Here is a 20,688-nt window from a genome sequence, read left to right as displayed (position 1 = left end):
GCCTCCACTGCCCTGGCCAGCAGCACCTTCAGGCACACGGCAGAAACTCCTTGTGCCCATGGGGCCTTCCCAGCTTGTCCGTCCCCCTCGGCATCGAGGCATAAGCTCCCCGTACCGCAGACCAGGTATGCATTGGCCTCGGCCGAGGTTTCCCAGGATGTACAAGTGTAGCCGCAGAAGGTACCAGCAGAGACCCCTAGGACAAGCTGCCACCATTACAGCCACCAATCTCACCACTATGACCACAGATATCAACACCCGTACCACCACCAGCATGTGGATCCTTCCACCACAAGGTTAGCTGAGGGTCCCATCCCACGGTGGGAGCTGGAAAAACAGGAACACTCAAGTTTTTCCATGTTATCGCTGTGTATACACTCTGAGGAACAAACCCTCTGTAAAAATATCACCCAAAAGGAATGGGGGCTCTTGAGGGCAGGAGTCCCAAAGGCTGAGAGCCTAAATGGACCATGTAGAAGTGGAGAACTTGGGAAAGTGGGTGAATGTAAGAACACTGGAGCTTCTAGAATTAACTGCTGACTTCCTCATACTCTTCCCTCTCTTTCCTGTCCTCAGTTCTCAGATACCTCTGTCAACCTGGGAGCTTTCTCATCATCTAGAAATGTCCTGAAACTTGTCCACATGCTTGACTGGCTCCAGGTCTGCATCTTCTAGTGGCCTTGGATGGTGAACAACAGATAAATACAGACATTTCTGCTTCAATCACCTTATTCCACTCCAAGGTGTTTCCAGACAACTATGCAGGGTGTGAGGGCACGGAGGGGGCTGAATGTTCCCGGGGATAGGCTTCAATGACAGCAGCTGGGATCACAGATAGTGGAAGGACAACACAAGGTCAGCAACATGTACCATCTCCCCATCTTTGACCCCCATATTTTGATCTGCCCTATGAGATAGGGGGTCTTCCTGTCTCGCACTCCTAAATGCACAGGGAAAGGGATCTCTGTAGGTATCTTGGAAGGTCTAGGGAGTCAGTTTCTTGATGTGGGAAGTAGAGGCACAGATCAGAGATAGGGTGAGAGACAATTGTACTGCTTGAGCATAACTCCACAGCGCTTGTGTGGGGTATATGAGGCTGTGTGTTCCTGTGATGGTCAGTGTGTAGGTGTAGTGCCAGTATTCATGACAGAGAATGTATATGAGATCCAGAGAATGGGAGTCTAAGCCAACATGTGGCTGAGTATACCTTTGCAATCAAATGTGCCTCTGTGGCTGGCTGTGCGTCAAGGTGTGTTTATGAATATATAGGTTGCCAGAAAGGTCATCAGCTTGGCTAAGAGGAATGAAGGTCGGGGGTGGGGGTGGGGTGGGGGCCGCCTGAAGGAAGAAAGGATTAGCTTCTGAGGAGAGTACACCATCTTTAGCCCCCCAGTCATTATCTGAGGTCAGTGTTTTCTACGACTGACAGCTGAATTGGGGCGCTTAGAGATAGGGCAAGAGTTTGAGTCCAGAGAGAGGGGAGGGTGCTAAGCACTCTGGCCTGGGGATTTTCCATTTGGATTTCTGATCATGTGCCCATGTGTCACTGGGTGTAACTGGGTTTTTATGGGTGTGTCTCCACGGTGCTGTACCTCAATGTGAGGGACTCTGTAACATGTTACTCTATGCCTGGGTTAGTGGTATCCCTAAGTCTCAAGTTCTGGCTCCAGTTCCAGGGCTCCCTTCCTTGAGGGTTGGGGGTAGAAGTGAATCCTGTGACCTTTGGCCTCTCAAGAAGTCTGGGTAATGTTCTCTGCTGCCTATGAGGAGGATATGAATTGTGTCTGTGTCCAGCCACTCCAAGGCTGGCCAGAGACTGAGACTATGAGAGGAGGGAAGGGCATAGTCCTCACTGACATATTGTGCCCAGACAGTGGGTGATGATGTGCCTCTGGATATAGGGAGGATGCTGAAACCTCCGTCACTACCAGAAGGTGGCTGGACTAATAGTACCCAAGACCCACAATGGGACCCCCACATATAAAGACACATGACACAGCCCATGCAGGGCTATGTCATTTACATACATGCAGGTATGTAAATGTAAGTGGACTCACAGATACAATGCAACAAACACATATGCCTGTAAATACCTGCCTATAAACAGATCTTCCCTTACACTAATGTCCACAGGCCTCCCCACATGACTAATTTAACAACATACACACATGCCTCCAAATGAACACAGACACAAACATGCATGCACATAGACATAGACACACAAGCAGCCAGATAGGCACGAGCAATCACACTCATGCAAACTAGGCACACAGACACACACACATGCAGACACACTCACCAGACTTCCCTGCCCCTTCGGCCCTGGGACCCAGAAGCCTCCCTCCCCTATATGAGTGTGTGTGTGTGAATGCACGCATGCCCACACTTGTATCTCTGTGTATCTGTGTGTGTGTGTGTGTGTGAGTGAGAGAGAGACAGAGAGAGAGAGAGAGAGTGAAAAGGGGGGGGCTTGCAGAGCTGTGGGAACTCAATGACATCATCTCTCCCATCTATTTTTAGCTCCCTCTGCAATGACGGTTCCTGTACCGCCCCTCCCCCTCCAGGTTCCCTACTCTCCTTCCCCTACAGCTCCCAGAGATAGCCTCAGCCTGAGGGCCCCACCACCCCAGTCTAAGTGACCCTCTGGATGACTGGGTGCAGCTCTCACCCTCCCACCCCACTAGAGTCCCAAGAGGCTGAGCACCCTGCGCTCTCCGGGAAGTGAGGAAGCTTGGGCCATTGGCAGCCTGGAGCAGAAGCCTGGGTTAGGTGAGCTGACCTGGCCCTTAGGGTGCCCTGCTTCTGCTTTCAATCTGAAACTGTCTCATTTGTAGTGCCTGCTGTGTGTCAGGGAGGGGACCATGTTCTGGAGATAGAGAGTGAGCAAGACAGTGGGAGTTCTTACTGGTGGGAGCTCCAGCCTGGTGGGAGACAGACACTAAACAGATCACACGGACATTGCATTAAATTGTGGCAAGGGCGCTAGTAACAAGGGGACTTAGTCTTGGATGATTATCAGTTCACTGTCTCTGTGTCTGTCTCCCTTAGAGATAAACTGAGGAAGCCAGAGAGTCACTATCCCTTCCCTCACACCTTTCACCCTAAAACCACACTTCCAGAATTCCACAGAGCAGCTCTTCCTTCTCACACCCCAGGCTATGCTCCTAACAATGCAACAACCTGCCATCCAAGAGTTGACCGGCTGCTATGCACATTCCCCTTTTCTTTGGAAACTCCTCACTGTCTATCCCTGGGAGGCAGTCCATTGTTCCCCCTGTATAGATGAGGAAACTGAGGCCAGAGAGGGTGTAGCTGAACCACACCTCCTGGTGCCCCAGGAGCAGCCCAGGGGAGGTGGCAGACAGGTGGAGGAGGAAGTGGTGGTGGCACAGGTGAGGGAGGGACAAGGGTGAGGGTGGGGTCAGAAGTGGAGGGAAATTGGTGGCCTGAGGGGTGCAGGCCTGGAGAAGGGCTTCCTGCTCCCACCAGCTATGGACAACCAGAAAATCGGGTTTGGCAGCTTCAGTCATTTGCCTGAGGGCTGAAGGAGGGGCTTTGAGAACTCCCGGGCAGCAGCCTGGGGGTGGGCCTGTCCTCTAGCCAAATCACAGTGTTGGAGGATTTTTACAGTACTCAGACCCTTAGGAACTTTGGGAGAATGGCTCCGGGCTGGAGGCAGGAGGCTGCAATTACAGTTCTGCCTGAAATCCCAGTGTGATATTTGGAAACTCCTGCCCCCTTTCTTGATCTTAGTGGGTCCTCCCAGGAGGGAGCCCTAGAGGATTGAGTTTCCTGCCCTCAACCCTATGGGGTTTTCCTGGGAGCCTGACTCAGGCACAGTAACAGAAAATGAATGAGAAGGGGCCAGACCAGACGCCTCAAGGGCGCCAGACTAGAGGTCCCTTGTCACCACTGACCGGAAGACCAGCTCCAACCCCACAATGCTACATTAGGTCACTCCACCCTTACCAGTGCCCTTACCCGCAGCCCCACTTCCAGCGTCTGTTCCTTCCTCATCTTCAGGGAAAGCTGCAGGGCTCCCTAGGTAATCTCTCATCTCTTCTCCACTGGCTCCCTGCCCTGTGCTTAATCACTCCCCATGCCTCTGCCCATTTGGCCAGGCCAGTATCCCAGTAAACTTTTTTTCCCCTGGACTCTGGGGCAGCCCAGGAAGGTGAGGAAGCTGAGTGGAAGGGCTTTAAATGAGTCTGCTTTTCCTGCTAACTTCAGATACTGGAGCCCAAGTCAGGGGGGAGGTGGATAGACTGAGTTCTGGGGCCTGGGACTGAACTGCCCTAAGTATATCAAACTGTGTAGCCTTAGAGGAAACAGGAACATTACCCTTCACCTATCTAGCTATCTCCTTCCCTGCTTTCAGTAAACTTAGAGCCGAAGTCATGGATTCTTACAATCACAGAATTCTATGTTAGTAAAACCTGAGTTACAGAATATTAGAAATCAGAATTGTGGTATCACTGAGTCCCAGATCACAAGATCTCAAGAGAAGTCAATTAGTGAAGCCCCTTCAGGTGATGAGAACTCCTGGGGATTCCCCATTGGCAATGGGCAAAGGTGTTCATACATGAACTCTCAAGAGGAGGCAGAGAGCCTGGGTCACAGCTTAGGATGAGGTAACCCACAATAAGCAAGACATAAGACACTTCCATGAGGACACATTCCTGGGTTCCTGAGGATGAGGGGAATGGATAGTAAAGGGGATAGAGAAAGAGGAACTACATAAACTAAGAACACATAACTTAAAGAAAAGTCATCAAGTTGCATAGTATGCTGGTCCCAATGTCTCCAGCTTCCCCACAATTGGGGTTATCATCAGCCAAGGACATTCTCCAAGGCTAGTAAGAGTTATCACATTGGAATGCAAAGTCACATCTGACTTTTTTGAGAAGGTTAGCAAAGAAAATACTACATAGGTCACACTTTTCTTGGGGGGGAGGGTCTGTTAGGAGGAACAGACTCTCTAAAGAGGATGCTGAATGTTGAGCAACATGGTATATACCAAAGTCACCCTCTGGGGTGGGATTCAGTTCCAGGCAAAGCCCTGGTAGGGGACCTTGTGGAGGGCATCTGTCTGGGATGATGCCGGGGAGGACAACTCTATAGAAGGAGCCAACCTTCAGGCAGCACTTTGCATGGGAATCCTTATCTGATCTATGGAGTTGGTTACTCAGCAAACAACAGGGATATTTATGTAGAACTGCTGTAAACTCAGGAACCCAGAGGGAGTAGCTCCATAGAGAGGCAAATACCAAGTCCTGCTAGGTATGGAAAATGGAGCAATGTCAGCTAAAGATTCTCTTGCTCAACTGCCTGTCCTTGAATTCAGCTCAATACTTTTGCCAGACCTCTATCCACACTCCTATTTGCCTCCCTCTGCCTATTTATCTGCTGTTCCACCTACTTGCACCTGCTGTGTGAACTTTGGCAAATGCTCTCCCCTTTATAGGCCTCAAACCTCCTTTGTTCTCTTTTGAAGTCTATAATTGGGTCCTAAGTACAGTTTTTAGTATTTTATAGTCCTGCCTTTGTTCAAATAAGTGCTAACCAGATATCTCCATTCTCAACTTCCAGAGAATGTGACTGGAAGTGCCCCCCAGTCCTGACCCAAAGGCACCAGGGCCAAGAACGCAGGGTGCCTTCCCAACTAGCGGATCCAAGGAGGCTGACCCAGCCTCCAAATGGGGGTGACGTTGGGAGTCCTGTGGCTGTGTTACAGGGCAAACCCTGATATAAAATGGGGTTGCCTGACTGTTGGACTGCCTTGGCCACAGGCTTAGGGGTGGGGCTGTAACTGACTGCTCAGGGTGAGGGGAGTGGTGAGCAGGAAGCTGAGAACCTGGGAGACCCTCTTTATCCAAACTGTGGGTAACTCTGAGTAGGAATGTGTGGGTGGGGAAACACCTTGAGGTCTGGTATGGAGACTTGGTTAAAAGATTAGAAAGTTGTGGGCCTGGTAAGTGGGCTCCGGGATGGAGGATAAGAGAGAATATTTGGGCTTATGCCACGCCCCCGCCCCCACCACACACACACACACACACACACACACACACACGCATGCACGCATGCACACACGCAGCCCTGGGCCTGAACTCAGTGTCTCCCTTGGTCTCTATATAGGCATGGTTTGGGCACTAAGAGCCAGTTCTAGCCTTGTCTCCTAGGGAAGCCAAACCCCAACACTGCTGGGGGTGGGATGGAACGGGAGAGGGCTTGGGGAGCACTCTCAAAGACTCCAACTTCAGGAAATAGAATGGCAGGAATGGTGCAAGCAGTTTAGGTAAAATGCTATCCATATCAGCATGTGTGTCTAGGCATAGAGAGAGATGGTGTTTATTGAGTACCCTACTGTATGCTAGACCACTGATATTCACCAAATTGATATAAAAAGAAGGATGCTCCCCACTTTTTCCTTGATATTTTTATAACAGTAAAATGATTTGTATATTTCTATATCGGTCTGTCTATCTGGACAGACATGAGTTTCAGTGCTGATTAGCCACTTACTGTTTGGCCTCAGAAATGTTGCTTTAACTTTTATAAACCTCTATTTTCTTAGTTGTAAAATAAGAATAATAGGAGAATGCAGGCACAGGGTTTGTTGTGAGGATTAAATGAGTTGAGACAACAAAACTGCCTGCAAGAACACTCAGCGGGGGCCTCCCTGGTGGTGCAAGGGGTTACGTACCACACTATGAAGCAATCCACAGCCTCTGTAGCATGAGTTTGATCCCCAGCTGGCCAGAGAGAAACCCACATGGCAAAGCAGACCTCTCCTGTCTCGCATGCTGCTCCCCTCAGCAGTGTATCTCAGTCAGTCAGCCTGTTCAGTTCCCCACTCTGTCTCTGGTGAATCCTCTCACCCCCCATCTCTGGCCTGTACCCCAGTCTTGCATGCATAAATAAATAGATTAAAAAAAAAAGAACACTCAGCGGCAGCAGTGACCCTAGTTTGGTGTGTGGGAAGTGGGAGAGCAGAAAGTCTTTTGGAAAAGTGGAAATTTGAGCTAAATCTTAAAGTATTGAGTAAGAGCTATCAGTGGAATAAGAGGGTAGGAACAGAAAGATATTAGTAACAAGGAGAATAATAGCATGAACAAAAAGCAGGCAGGTGAAAAACAAGATAGTGAGTTTGGGGAAACTACAGGTGTGAGACAGTGTGGAGAGTAATGAGGTTAGAAAAGTAAGCTAGGGGGCCTCCCCGGTGGCGCAGCGGTTGAGCGCTGGGTTGCGAAGCTGCCCACGGCCTCTGCGGTGCCGGTTCGATCCCCGGCTGCTCCCCGGTCACCAGAGGAGGGTCCCACATGGCGCGCAGACCTCTCCTGCCACCCGCTGCTCCCCTCAGCAGTGTACTTCGGTCCTTCTGCCTGCTCTGCTCCCCGCTCTGGCTCTGGTGAATTCTCTCACCCTCCCGCGCTTCTGACTGTACCCAGTGCTTGTATAAATAATAAATAAATAAATCTTTAAAAAAAAAAAAGAAAGGTAAGCTAGGGCCAGACTGGGGGACTTAAAGTTATTAAGACTGAGAGCTGTTGTGGGGGTTTTAGCGGAGTAAGAGCAGACAGGCTCCCTGTGGTGGCAGTACAGAGGCAAGGACTTGTGGGGAGGAGGCAGCACTGGAATGGAAAGAAATGAATGGATTTGCGAGACAGAAGTGACAGGACTTGTGATGGCTTGAATAGGAGACATAAGAGAGCAGGAGGTATGAGGACCATACCCTGATTTCCAACTTGGGTCCCCAGGTAGAGCAAGAAAAGTAATACATTTGAGGAGAAAGTGACTTAAGTTTTGGACATGCTTGTGACCACATTCCAGGACAGATCTTCAATTATTGGGATTCTGTTGTCTTACCTGGCAATTACTCTGTCCAGAAGATGGGAGAGGTATCATTAGCTACTGTCTGTTCCTTGGCTGCGGTTGGCTGGAGGTCTGGGTGAGGAGGCGCATGTGTGCGTGGGGTGGGGATGGGCACACGTGCATGCATGCCTGCCACCAGTAGGCTGGGCCTGGTGAATGTTCATTTGTGGTTCTGGGCCACCAGGATATCTCTTTGGGCACAATCACATTAGGTGAGTTTGAAGATTGGGACTGTCAAATTATTCCCAAAGAGAGTCCCAGGAGGGGATTAGTACTCTGTGCTCCTGAGATTACTGTCTTCATTTTGCAGTTGAGGAAACTAAGGCTCAGGAAGTGAGTGGCAGAACCAGTGAATGAAGATCTGTGTGAAGTCTTCTCACAGCACCAGCTGTCACACCATTGATAGTGACATTTGTTCCAAGAGGAGCAGGGACATCACCAGAGTCATGGCTCCTTGAGGGAGAAATGCAATATTGAGGGGCAGTGGAGATCAGGGAAGGTTGCAGGGAAATCTTCCTGGAGATGGTGCTATTTGGGTTGTCATAGAAGCATAATACTTGCTTTCTGTCTCTCCAGCCAGCAATCACTGGCAGTCTGCTGTTGCCTGCTGTGAGGGAAAACTCGTCAGCTGAGAGGCCTCTGGGTAGAATGTGTCCAAAGACCCAAAAAGTGGCAGGCCGGAATTCCTGCAGACATGTCAGGCTTGAAATGGGGACATTTCTACCTCTGTCTCTGGCATCCATCAGCCCAGCATCTCTTTTGCATTGGCACTTCACTGGCAGCTGGCAGTTCAGTGCCTATTAATTTTCATATCAGGGTTCAGCATAAGTTTATGTTCTGCCCCTGGATTTGTTTTACCTGGAAAAAAAAAAAAGCATCATGTGATGAAGTGATAGACTCTAAGGGGAGGACTAGCAATTATAAGAAAAATTTCTTTCCATGGATGAGTGGGGGAGAGTTGTAAGACACAGAAAAGTGTTGCTAGTTCTTATCTGTCACCTACCAAGTTTTTTTTCTCCAGGTGTCCAAATGGCTGAGTTTGGGACTGGGGCAAATTCATAGAAACTGAAAAGGGGTGACTTTCAAAAAAAGTTTAAGGGCCTCCCTGGTGGCTCAGGGATTAAAGACAGCACTATCAAGCTATTGTCAGCCACTGCAGCACCAGTTTGATCCCTGGCCACCAGGGAGCTAACCCACATGGCACAGCAGACCTCTCCTATCTTGCCCTGCTGCCCTCCTCAGCAGTGTATTTCAGTAGATATGCCTCTTCTGCTTCCCAATCTCTCTGGTGAATCTGCTCACAATCCCCCTGACCCCCACACCTCTGGTTTATACCCCAGTTCTTATATGCATAAATAAATAAATCTTTTAAAAAAGCTTAAGTAATATTTGCTCATTGTGGACAATATAAGCATGTGAAAGGCAAAATACTTAAAGTACCCACTAACAGATAAATGCTGCTAATATTTTTATATATCTATATTTTCATTTCTGGTCATATGTAACTTTCTTTTAGGTAGTTAATATACTGCATAGACAATTTTTTTTTTTAAGATTTATTTATTTGTTTGTTTGTTTATACATACAAGCACTGGGTACAGTCAGAAGCGCGGGAGGGTGAGAGAATTCACCAGAGCCAGAGCGGGGAGCAGAGCAGGCAGAAGGACCGAAGTACACTGCTGAGGGGAGCAGCGGGCGGCAGGAGAGGTCTGCGCGCCATGTGGGACCCTCCTCCCATGGCCGGGGAGCAGCCGGGGATCGAACCAGCACTGCAGAGGCTGCGGGCAGCTTCGCAACCCAGTGCTCAACCACTGCGCCACTGCGGAGGCCCTGCATAGACAATTTTTTTTGAAGATTTATTTTTATTTATACAAGAGCAGGGGTACAGGCCAGATGCGCAGGAGGGTGAGAGGATTCACCAGAGACAGAGTGGGGAACAGAACAGGCAGACTGACAAAATACACTGCTGAGGGGAGCAGCGAGCGAGACAGGAGAGGTCTGCCTTGCCATGTGGGTTTCTCCCTGGCTGGCCAGGGATGGAACTCGTGCTGCAGAGGCTATGGATTGCTTTATAGTGTGATGCTTAACCCCTTGTGCCATCAGAGAGACCCTTTTTTTTTTAAAAAAGATTTATTTATTCATGCACACAAGAGCTGGGGCACAAGCCAGAGGTGCGGGGGGTGGGGGGGTGAGAGGATCCACCAAAGACAGAGTGGGGAACAGAATAGGCAGACCAACCTAAGCACACTGCTGAGGGGAGCAGCAGGTGAGCCAGTAGAGGTCTGCTGTACCATGCTGCACCATGTTGCTCCCCCACCAGCTGGCGGGGGGATCAAACTCCGTGCTACAGTGGCTGCAGACAGCCTCACAGGTTGCATCCCAACCCCTTGCGCCACCACGGAGGCCCTCATTTGAAATTCTTTAAAGCTACTTAATAACTGTGTAGTCTTCCTCAATAGGGAGTTACTATATTTTATGTTATCAAACTTTTTATCTGTAGACATAAAGATTATTTCTCCTCCATCTTCTCTTCCTCCTTCTATTCTAAAAATGCTGTGATGGAAATCTTCATTCATAAATCTCTATTCATATATTGGATTATTTTCTTACAAATTTTTCTGGAAGTTGAATTACTGGGACAGAGGAGCAGAATATTTTTAAAGCTCTTGATATGTATTGCCAAAATGCTTTCCAGAAAGGTTGTGCCAATTACACTCTATCACTCCGACATATCTGTACCTATTTTATAGCATAAGACTAAGTATTAACATTTTAAAAGTCTGAAAAGTGTAAAACAGAATCTCTTTTCTTGGTGCTATACTTGGAGACCAGAGCTGCATGGTTCTACAGTGGTTCTATCAGTGATTTGATCCATTCAGACTGATGAATTCCTCTATTGATCAGATTGTCTTCTTCACTAAATTGGTGGCATTTGCCCACTGTTGTGGATATCCATAGTTTTTACCTGCCTGGAATTCTCTTTTCCTTTCAGTTACAGCTTCCCAATTTTCCTTTGGGGAACAAACCACCTCCATGTGGTTCAAGTGGAGCTGCCCCCACTCCTGAATTCCAGGAGTAGGCACTGATACTCTTGGATCCACTGGCCAGTTTTTGCAGTGATTGTTTTAATGATGGGGCATTTCACCCAAATGGGACAATGAGAGACTTTTACTGAATAACTGGGACAGAGGCCCTCCCTTCTGTTAGGGAATTGGTAGGTGGGAGTGTGAAGCTATAATATATTATGCCTGGACCCAGCTGGTAACTGTCTGCCTCAAAGGTGAGAGTCTATCTAAGACAGAAGAAAACACTAGATAAGTGGTAGTGAGAATAAAGAAGACATATGCTTGGAGACTGAGCTCCTGATTCATTTATATGAGGCAACAAATTCTCCTTTTTTTTTTTTTAAATCAGTTTGAAGTAGGTTTTCTATTATAAAAAAACAGTTAAAAAAGTTCTATGACATTGCATGGTGTTCAGAAAAGGCAAATATGCTAAATTGTTACAGAATAATTGGTTCTAAAGATTGAAGGATCATTATCTTCTTCATTCATCCTTTATATACAATGTCCTGATATCTGATATGATAAGCATATATCAATCCAGTCTCTGCTTGCATTCTCACTACCTTCAGAGGAAGGTAATCGAGCCCATAATTGGAAAGTCAATGCTAAAGGAAATTTTTTTTTCTCATGAACTGTAAGAACCAACTACCCCCATGCCTGAAACTAAGACAAAGGAAAGAAGAATCTAATCTGATGACCCAAGAATTTTGTCCAAATTCTTGGCTATATAAGCAGAGAGGTCAAAGAAAGCTGAGTTTAGGGGTAGGGTAGAGCAAAATGCTTTGAATAAGATTGATGTATGTTTTTATTTATGAGAATTTGGGGGTCAGGGTGAGAGGGCTGGAGAGAAAGAAGGAAAAGAGAAAGGAATGTCAAATTAATATAGTATAATGGCAGTAAGACTTATAAGAACAACAATGTCTTAATACTAAATTTGGGAGGTTTTCTGTAGTTATGCTAAGTTCCCTCTTAGCATGCTAAATCCCAAGAATCGGGCCTCCCCGGCAGCGCAGCAGTTGAGTGCTGGGTTGTGAAGCTGCCCACAGCCTCTGAAGCACCAGTTCAATCCCCGGCTGCTCCCTGGCCACCGGAGGAGGGTCCCAAGTGGCACGCAGACCTCTCCTGCGGCCTGCTGCTCCCCTCAGCAGTGTACTTCGGTCCTTCTGCCTGTTCTGTTCCCTGCTTTGGCTCCGGTGATTTCTCTTACCCTCCCACGGTTCTGACTGTACCCAGTGCTTGTATAAATAAATAAATAAATCTAAAAAAAAAAAAAAAAGAAATGGATATGGAAAGGAAGAATGATAGAAATGCAGGGAGGAGCAGGATGCTCTCGCTGCTCTCTAAGGATTGCCAGGGAACCTATAGGAATTGCCCACATAGAGGTACAGTGAAATTAGGTGTTAACACTTTTGAAATTGGGCTTTGGGTGATTGAGGTCAGCTATTTTCAGTCCTATTCACAGATATACCTTTTGGTATGGGGGACTGATAGGAATAACATGTGTCTGGCCTGGGCACCTTGCTGCTTTGGCATTTGATAACTGAAACATCAGCAGCCTGGGGCACTCTAGCCATCACTCTACCCTTCAGGGATCAACTTTCTGGACAGGGATTTTTTCTAGCTCCCAGAACAGCTTGAATTGAGAGATGGAGAACTGAATTTTGGTCCTTGGAATGCCAGGTTTAAAGCTCTGTAAACTTGAACCAAATAATGCTATGATTGCCTCATAATCTTTTCAAAAGGTTGTTTTTGACTTTCTAAATGGTCTATCCGGCTGAAGTAAGAAATAAAGATCATCCAAAATCTGATAATTTGGGGGAACCCAGATCTGCATGTTTCCAGTTCTTTTAAAAGACGAAAGCCAATCCAGACCCTGGGTTTCAGTACAGTGACATTAGGACACTAGAGGAGGGGTATGGGGAGGGTTTTGGCCTTGAACATCAGTGACCACTCAGTCACCTGCCATGGAACTTTCCCATCAAGGAGTCTTGTAGACTGAATTTGGGTAGAGGAAATCAGGGAGAGGGGGCCCAGCAGATGATTACCCTAACCCAATTGAGCATTTTTCAGCTTCAAGCGTTTTTACCCACGTTAGCTAAGTAACTGATGGCTTGTCCAAGTGGAGATGAGGGATGGCAGAAGACAGGAAGCTAGCTCGCTGTTGAACACGCTTCCAGAGTCTGCAGGCGACTGATAACGTGACTGCGAATACTAGCTTTGGATGTACCTAGTGGACAGGAGCTAATTGACAGGATCCTGGGACTGAGTGCGTGATGGTCAGCTGGTTTATCTGAGACAGTGTGATAAATGCCCTATTCAGTCTAGGGGCAGTCATGGTCAGAGAGACCCAGTCAGACCCCATTACTGATCTGATGACAAGTGTATGGGATATTAGCTGCTTTGCCACAGATGTCTTCTCTGGAGAACTGTCTCTGTCTCAGGAGACTGAATGAATTTCTTCATGGTCAGAAATGTCACATATGATATTTTTATAAGCAGGAAATTCTCACATCTGAACCTAGCCAGTGATAAACCCTTATTATCCACTATCTATCATTTGTAAAAAAACAAAAAACAGAAAAGACATGTAAATTTACAGAAATGGGTGTGTTAGCACAACTCATAGTAAATCAGTGTAGGCATCTATAATTCCACATTTTAAAATTCACTTTTAAATTTTACATAAGTATGGGACCTCCCTGATGGCACAAGGGTTAAGACACAGCCTGTGAAGCTGTTCACAGCCACTGCAGCATGAGTTCGATCCCCTGGCTGGCCAGGGAGCAACCCACATAGTGCAGCAGATCTCTCCTGACTCTCCCGCTGCTCCGCTGAGCAGTGTTTCAGTCAGTCTGACTGTTCTGCTCCCCATTCTGTCTCTGGTAAATCTTCTCACCTCCCACACCTCTGTCCTGTACCCGAGCTCTTGTATGCATAAATAAATCTTTATAAATAAATAAATAAATTTTACATAAGTAAAAATTACTATTTTGTGTGTATGTTTCTTTTCTTTTTTTTTTAAAAGATTTATTTATTTATTTATACAAGCACTGGGTACAGTCAGAAGTGTGGGAGGGTGAGAGAATTCACCAGAGCCAGAGCGGGGAGCAGAACAGGCAGAAGGACCGAAGTACACTGCTGAGAGGAGCAGCGGGCGGCAGGAGAGGTCTGCGCGCCATGTGGGACCCTCCTCAGGTGGCCGGGGAATAAACCAGTGCTGCAGAGGCTGACGGCAGCTTCGCAACCCAGCACTCAACCTCTGCGCCACCGGGGAGGTCCCTGTGTGTATGTTTCTAGGGTTTGGACCAACAAATTTAATTGCAAAGAATTGGTAAATATTTTAGGTTTTGAAGGCATACAGTTGCTGTCATAAATACTCAGTTCTGCATTTGGAGCACCAGAACATGCACAGACAATACATAAACAAATAAGCCTGAATTTATTTATGGACATCAAAATTAAAATTTATATAATTTTCACAAAATATTTGTTTTCTTTTGATTTTTCCCACATTTGTTAAAACAATCTAAAAAAGCATTCATAACTGCGAGCCATACAAAGATGGGTGGTGAGATGAATTTGGCCTTTTGGGCAATAGTTTTTTCTTTTTCTTTTTAAAGATTTATTTATTTTTATACAAGAGCTAGGGTACAGGCCAGAGGCATGAGAGGGTAAGAGGATTCACCAGAGACAGAGCAGGGAGCAGAACAGGCAGACGACAGAAATACACTACTGAGGGGAGCAGCGGGTGCGACAGGAGAGGTCTGCCGTGCCATGTGGGATTCTCGCTGGCTTGCTGAGATCGAACCTGCACTGCAGAGGCTGTGGACAGCTTCACAGTGGCGCTCAACCCACTGTGCCACCGGGCAGGCCCTGTGCAACAGTTTTCTGATCTCTGGTTTATACCAGGGTTCCTCACCCTTGGCACTATTGGCATTTTGGGCCAGGTAGTTCTTTGCTGTGGGGAGCTGTTCTGGCACATTATAGAATGTTTAGTAGCATCTCTGGCCTTTATCCAATTGATGCCAAAAAGCACTGCCTCTACCTTTGAGTTATGACATCCAAAAATGTCTCTGAACATTGCCAAATGTCCCTTTTGGAACAGATGTTCCCCACTTGAGAACCACTGGTTTATACTACTGTGTACAATTATTCAATCACCACCATAATCAGGGTACAGAATAGTTGTATTCATTCATATTATATAGATCTGCAATTTTGGGATTCAAAAGAACTGTAAAAAACCTGAAATTCAAAAGGCTGTGCAAACTTCTACTAGCAGATAAGGATGACCCAGCAAGGTCTTCAAGAGGGAAGAGAACACAGCTGTACTCAAGTTTGCCAAAGATGTTAACTAGTCTGCAGTTCCAGGGAAATACCAGGGAACAGAGCTCAGTGCTGGATATGGTAAGAAGTTCTCCTATATGAAAACAACCTCAACTACCACCAGAATCATTGGCCTAGTTACTAGAGATAGTTGAAAGGAAAGACCATTCCATTAATCTAGAGATTTGTGAGGATCCAGAAGTTGAGAGCATTTAGGGAGAAGGCCACCCATGACATGAAGAAAAGGTGCTCTTGGCTGGTACTCTATTGATATCCTGGATACCAGGAGAACTCAAAGGTTCTGCTATAAACTGGCAAGGAAAGTTTTCAAGGCTAACAAGGCCCCATGTCATTTGATTGAGTGTTGAGTACTCTAAGTTAGCAGTCGGGACAGTTTATAACCAAAGGGCTGTTCAGATTTTTTTCTCTGCTCTATCAGTATGAGTGTGATTGGAGACACACTAATAGAAGGCAGAGGAAAAAGAAGCCAAAAATCCAAATAGTAGGAATTAGGTTCCTCATGTAACAAACAAAAACTACAACTTTCTTAGGGAAAGGTTTACAGGAAAATCACAACTCCCAAACCCGGAGTCTTCTTTTAGATTCTTCCCATTGTTGAAACTAACATGGGAAAAGAAGGAGGGCAGACAATTCAAGTAATGGAGTGGAAAGAAACTTCAAATCAATTGAAATGATATACCCAGGATTATATATTGTATATTGATTATATAACCAGCATTGTAGATGGATTGTAGATACCTATGGACATTAAGCAGTATAAAACATGAGGACTTCCTGATACCATTGATGCCCTAATGATGGTCCCATTGGTTTGGAGAAAGAGGTTTGAGGGTGAACACTTCTTAGGCCCTAAGAGACAGAACACTGGAGGAAGTTAGGGGTGAGGAGGTTCTGGGCCAAGAAGAAATCCCATCTATAGCATCTATGAGATGGAAGAGCATTAGGAAGAGAGGGAGTGGACATGGGCCTGGAGTTTGAACTGTCATTCACCCTCACAAGGGGAGGTCCCACTCAGGCAAATATCCCATCTTTGCCTTGTGGAGAGAGTATCCAAGGGGAGGTCCCACTCAGGCAAATATCCCATCTTTGCCTTGTGGAGAGAGTATCCTAGAAAAGGGGCAGCCAAGGAAAGGATCAAGTCTTTTTTTTTTTTTTTTTTAATAGAGGCATGTTTTATTTATTTATTTATGTTTGTTTGTTTTGTTGAGGGTGAGAGAATTCACCAGAGCCAGAGCAGGGAGTAGAGCAGGCAGAAGGACTGAAGTACACTGCTGAGGGTAGCCGCGGGCCGTGAGCAGCCGGGGATTGAACCGGCGCCGCAGAGGCCGCGGGCAGCTTCGCAACCCAGCGCTCTACAGCTGCACCACCGGGGAGGCCCGGAAAGGATCAAGTCTTAAGTGCAGCTTGATGGTGAATTCACAAGTAGCAAGCACCCAACTCACCTCCCATCACAAAAACAGAATGGATCAGAGGCAGCTTTAGTACTGATAAGCTTAAATTTTTATAGGAAACAAAGGAAAGTGGAAAATGATGGAAAAAGTGAAAAATCTGTGGTTATATGTTGGACCCTAGCAGTGTTCAGGAGAGGAAGGTGTGTTGGTAGGCATCAAGTCCAAGCTCTTTAAAGTGTTCACCTGAAGCATACAGGGATAGACTTCTAAGTGCTTCTAGTTTCATCCAGGTATGGATGCCACAAGGAAAACCAAGGCAAGAGAGAGCCCCAAATTTCTCTCCTCTCTCCTTCTATTTTGGGTCCTCTAACTTAAAGTTGTTTTTTTTTTTTTTTTAAAGATTTATTTATTTATTTATACAAGCACTGGGTACAGTCAGAAGCGCGGGAGGGTGAGAGAATTCACCAGAGCCAGAGCGGGGGGCAGAGCAGGCAGAAGGACTGAAGTACACTGCTGAGGGGAGCAGCGGGTGGCAGGAGAGGTCTGCGCGCCATGTGGGACCCTCCTCTGGTGGTCGGGGAGCAGCCGGGGATCGAACCGGCACTGCAGAGGCTGCGGGCAGCTTCGCAACCCAGCGCTCAACTGCTGTGCCACTGGGGAGGCCCTCTAACTTAAAGTTTTATTTATTTTATTTTTAACTTAAAGTTTGAATTTGTGAAATTTCAAAAAAAATTTTTTTAAAGATTTATTTATTTTTATATGAGAGCTGGGGTATAGGCCAGAGGCATGGGAGGGTGAGAGGATTCACCAGAGACAGAGCAGGGAGCAGAACAGGTAGATGACAGAAATATACTGCTGAGGGAAGTAGCAGGCACAACAGGAGAGGTCTGCCACACCATGTGGGATTCTTGCCAGCCGGTGGGGATTGAACCCACACTGCAGAGGCTACAGACAGCTTCACAGCACGGCGCTCAACCCGCTGCGCCACCAGGGAGGCCCTCAAAAATTTTTTTTTAGAGATTCATTTATTTACTCATAGAAGAACTGTGGTACAGGTCAGAGGTACGGGGTGGGGGAGTGAGAGAATTTACCACAGACAAAGTGGGGAGAGGAACAGGCAGATTTACTGAAATATACTGCTGAGGGAGTAGTGGGTGAGGCAGAAGAAGTCTGCTGCACCATATGGGTTAGCACCCTGGCCAGATATTGAACTCAGGCCATAGTGGTGACAGCTCTAAGACTTAACCCCCACGCCACTATGAAGGCCCTTCAAAAAATTTTAAAGGTGGAAAGAGAAGGTATCAGGGAAGGACGAAGCCAGGAATTGATTTCTTTCTTGAAGACTAGGACATGACTAGGTTTAGGGTAAAGAGCACAAACCTGAAATTGGAAACCTAGACCTTTTAGAAACAGTGCAGGAAGTCTGTATTGTATGAGATGATTTTTAGATTAGCTTAAAGACCTACTGATTAACGCATTTTCTCCGGCTTCTATATCCCACAGATTCCCTTTTGTGATAGCAAAGAAAAAATCAGGTAATATCTGGATTTGTGTGGATTTCCTGGCTCTGACTAGACAGTCCAAAATAGTTCAGCACAGTGTGTTCCATATACAGGATGGCTTAGCCACTTCCTATGGAGTTAGTTGTTTCCAGCATTGAACACCAGAGCAGGTATTATAAAATCCCTACAACTACAGAGGACATAAACAGGGTATGTTTATTCCGTCTTGTGTAGGTCCACCAATATGAAGGGATATGAGTTTCAGGCACCCCTATTATTATTTGGAAGTTAAGAGACTGATTGATAATTTGAATGCATCTGCAAGTGTGTTTATTTTTAACATTTATATATTCATTATATATACATATATACACACATATAAATTCTCTAAAACCTTGGAGAAACACTACTAAGAGTATATATCTCTTTAAGAGTAGTAGTGAGGGGTCTCTCCAGTGGCCCAGTGGGTTGAGTACAGCGCTATGAAGCTGTCCGCAGCCTCTGCAGTGCTGGTTCAATTCCTGCTGGCCAGGGAGAGGCCCACAAGGTGAGGCAGATCTCTCCTGTCTTGCCTGCTGCTCCATTCAGCAGTGTTTTCAGTCCGTCTGCCTGTTCTGCAACTTGCTCTGTCTCTGGTGAATCCTCTCACCCTCCCACGCTTCTGGCCTGTACCCCAGTTCTTGTATAAATAAATCAATCTTTAAAAAAAAAAAAAGAGGAGGGCCTCCCCGGTGGCACAGCGGTTAAGCGCTGGGCTGTGAAGCTGCCCGTAGCCTCTGCAGCACTGGTTTGATCCCCGGCCTCCGGCGAGGGTCCCACATGACACGCAGACCTCTCCTGCTGCCCGCTGCTCCCCTCAGCAGTGTATTTTGTCTCTCTGCCTGTTCTGCTACCTGCTCTGGCTCTGGTGAATTCTCTCACCCTCCCGCGCTTCTGACTGTACCCAGGCTTGTATAAATAAATAAATAAATCTTTAAAAAAAAAAATAAAAAAAAAAATAAAAAAAAAATAAAAAAAAAATAAAAAAAAAAAAAAAAAAAAAAAAGAGGAGTAGTAGTGAATACATTGCCTATCAGATTTTCTCTGAGAAACTGCCCCTCTCCAGTTCTCAGTAGCATCAGGCCAACTGACTACTTACTTATTTGCTTGCTTCCAGGGGTGTCATGTGACTTACTCCTATCCAGTTAGAGCATTCCATCTAGCTGGATTCAATGGTTAGTTCAGAGGTGAGTATGTGACCCAAGCTAGGTCAATGAGGTTGAACTCTCAGAATTTTTCTGCAGTTATGTGGAGAAATTTACACTCTGATAGACAGAGATGGAGTTGCTAAGTGGGTGGAATGTAGACCTGGAGCCACCTGAGGAAACATCAGAGGGGAAAACTGAGAATGAATGTGGTTCCTGCTAACATTGTTTGAATACCTCTATTTATGGTTGTGCATCAAGTGAGACTGCTTAAGTGACTTCAGAGAATTTTCTGCCACTTGCACTGAAAACGTCACCCTAATACAATAGTGATACTAGACAATATGGGGGACTTCACAACCTGAATAATTTTGCCTGATTACAATAAAAGGTGAGGACAGGTAACGTCACACATGGGGTAAGCACAAGCCATGAAAAGATAAGATCTTCATTATTAACAAATTCAATTATGGAAAGCTAGAAGCATTCATAATGCTTATGCTAATCAAATCTCTTCCAGTATTGCAAAAGCCTTTTGTGCTCTACAGACCCAGAGTATCAATTTAGAAATAAGCTTAAAATTTACAAGGAAATCAATTCCCTTATTCCCTTGGCCCCTTTTGAGAGTTAAAGGTCTTTATAATGTGTTGAACTACTTAATTCAGGCTTGTCCTAGCAGTTGCTGGCCCATGTTTGGGAGGTTAAATTTTGAGGGCATGAGGCTAGGTACAATGTTTAAAAAATGAAGAAGAGGACCTCCCTGGTGGCGCAAGGGGTTAAGACGTAACCTATAAAGCTATCCGCAGCCATTGCAGCACAAGTTCGATCCCTGGCCAGGGAGCAACCCTCATGGGACAGCAGACTTCTCCTGACTCTCCCGCTGCTCCCCTCAGCAATGTATGTATTTCATCAATCTGCCTATTCTGTTCCCCACTCTGTTTCTGGTGAATCCTCTCACCCTCCACACCTCTGGCCTGTACCCCAGCTCTTGTATGCATAAATAAATAAATCTCTAAAAAAACATTAATTCAAGGATACTTGCACCCTGATGTTTATTGCAGCATTATTTATAGTAGGCAAAACATGGAAATAACCAAATGCCCAAAAATAGATGACTGGATCAAGAAGATATGGTATATATACACAATGGAATACTATGCAGAAATCAAAAAAGATAAAATAATGCCATTTGCAGCAATATGGATGGAGCTAGAAGGGATCATGCTCAGTAAAATAAGTCAGAAGGAAAAAGGAAAATATTGGATGGTTTCACTTATAGGAGGAATATAAGGGAACCAAATGAGGGCCAAGGGGAACAATAATAATA

General features: G+C 46.1%; 1 protein-coding gene across 1 annotated transcript in view; it reads left to right on the top strand.

Annotated features, from left to right (window-relative positions):
* Positions 1-58: 58 nt before the first annotated feature.
* LOC311176955 (phosphatidylinositol 3-kinase regulatory subunit gamma) overlaps positions 59-20,688 on the top strand; it is a gene marked incomplete at both ends in the record, with an annotated part of 95,162 nt that continues 74,532 nt past the window's right edge. Inside the window, one exon of the mRNA XM_084242615.1 lies at positions 59-296. Coding sequence (XP_084098741.1) covers positions 59-296 — 238 coding nt within the window. The remainder of the gene's footprint in view (positions 297-20,688) is intronic.

The sequence above is a fragment of the Talpa europaea genome (assembly GCF_964194135.1).
Source record: "Talpa europaea genome assembly, chromosome: 9".
In the NCBI taxonomy this organism is placed as follows: Eukaryota; Metazoa; Chordata; class Mammalia; order Eulipotyphla; family Talpidae; genus Talpa; species Talpa europaea.
This window is presented reverse-complemented; position numbering and strand designations above follow the sequence as displayed.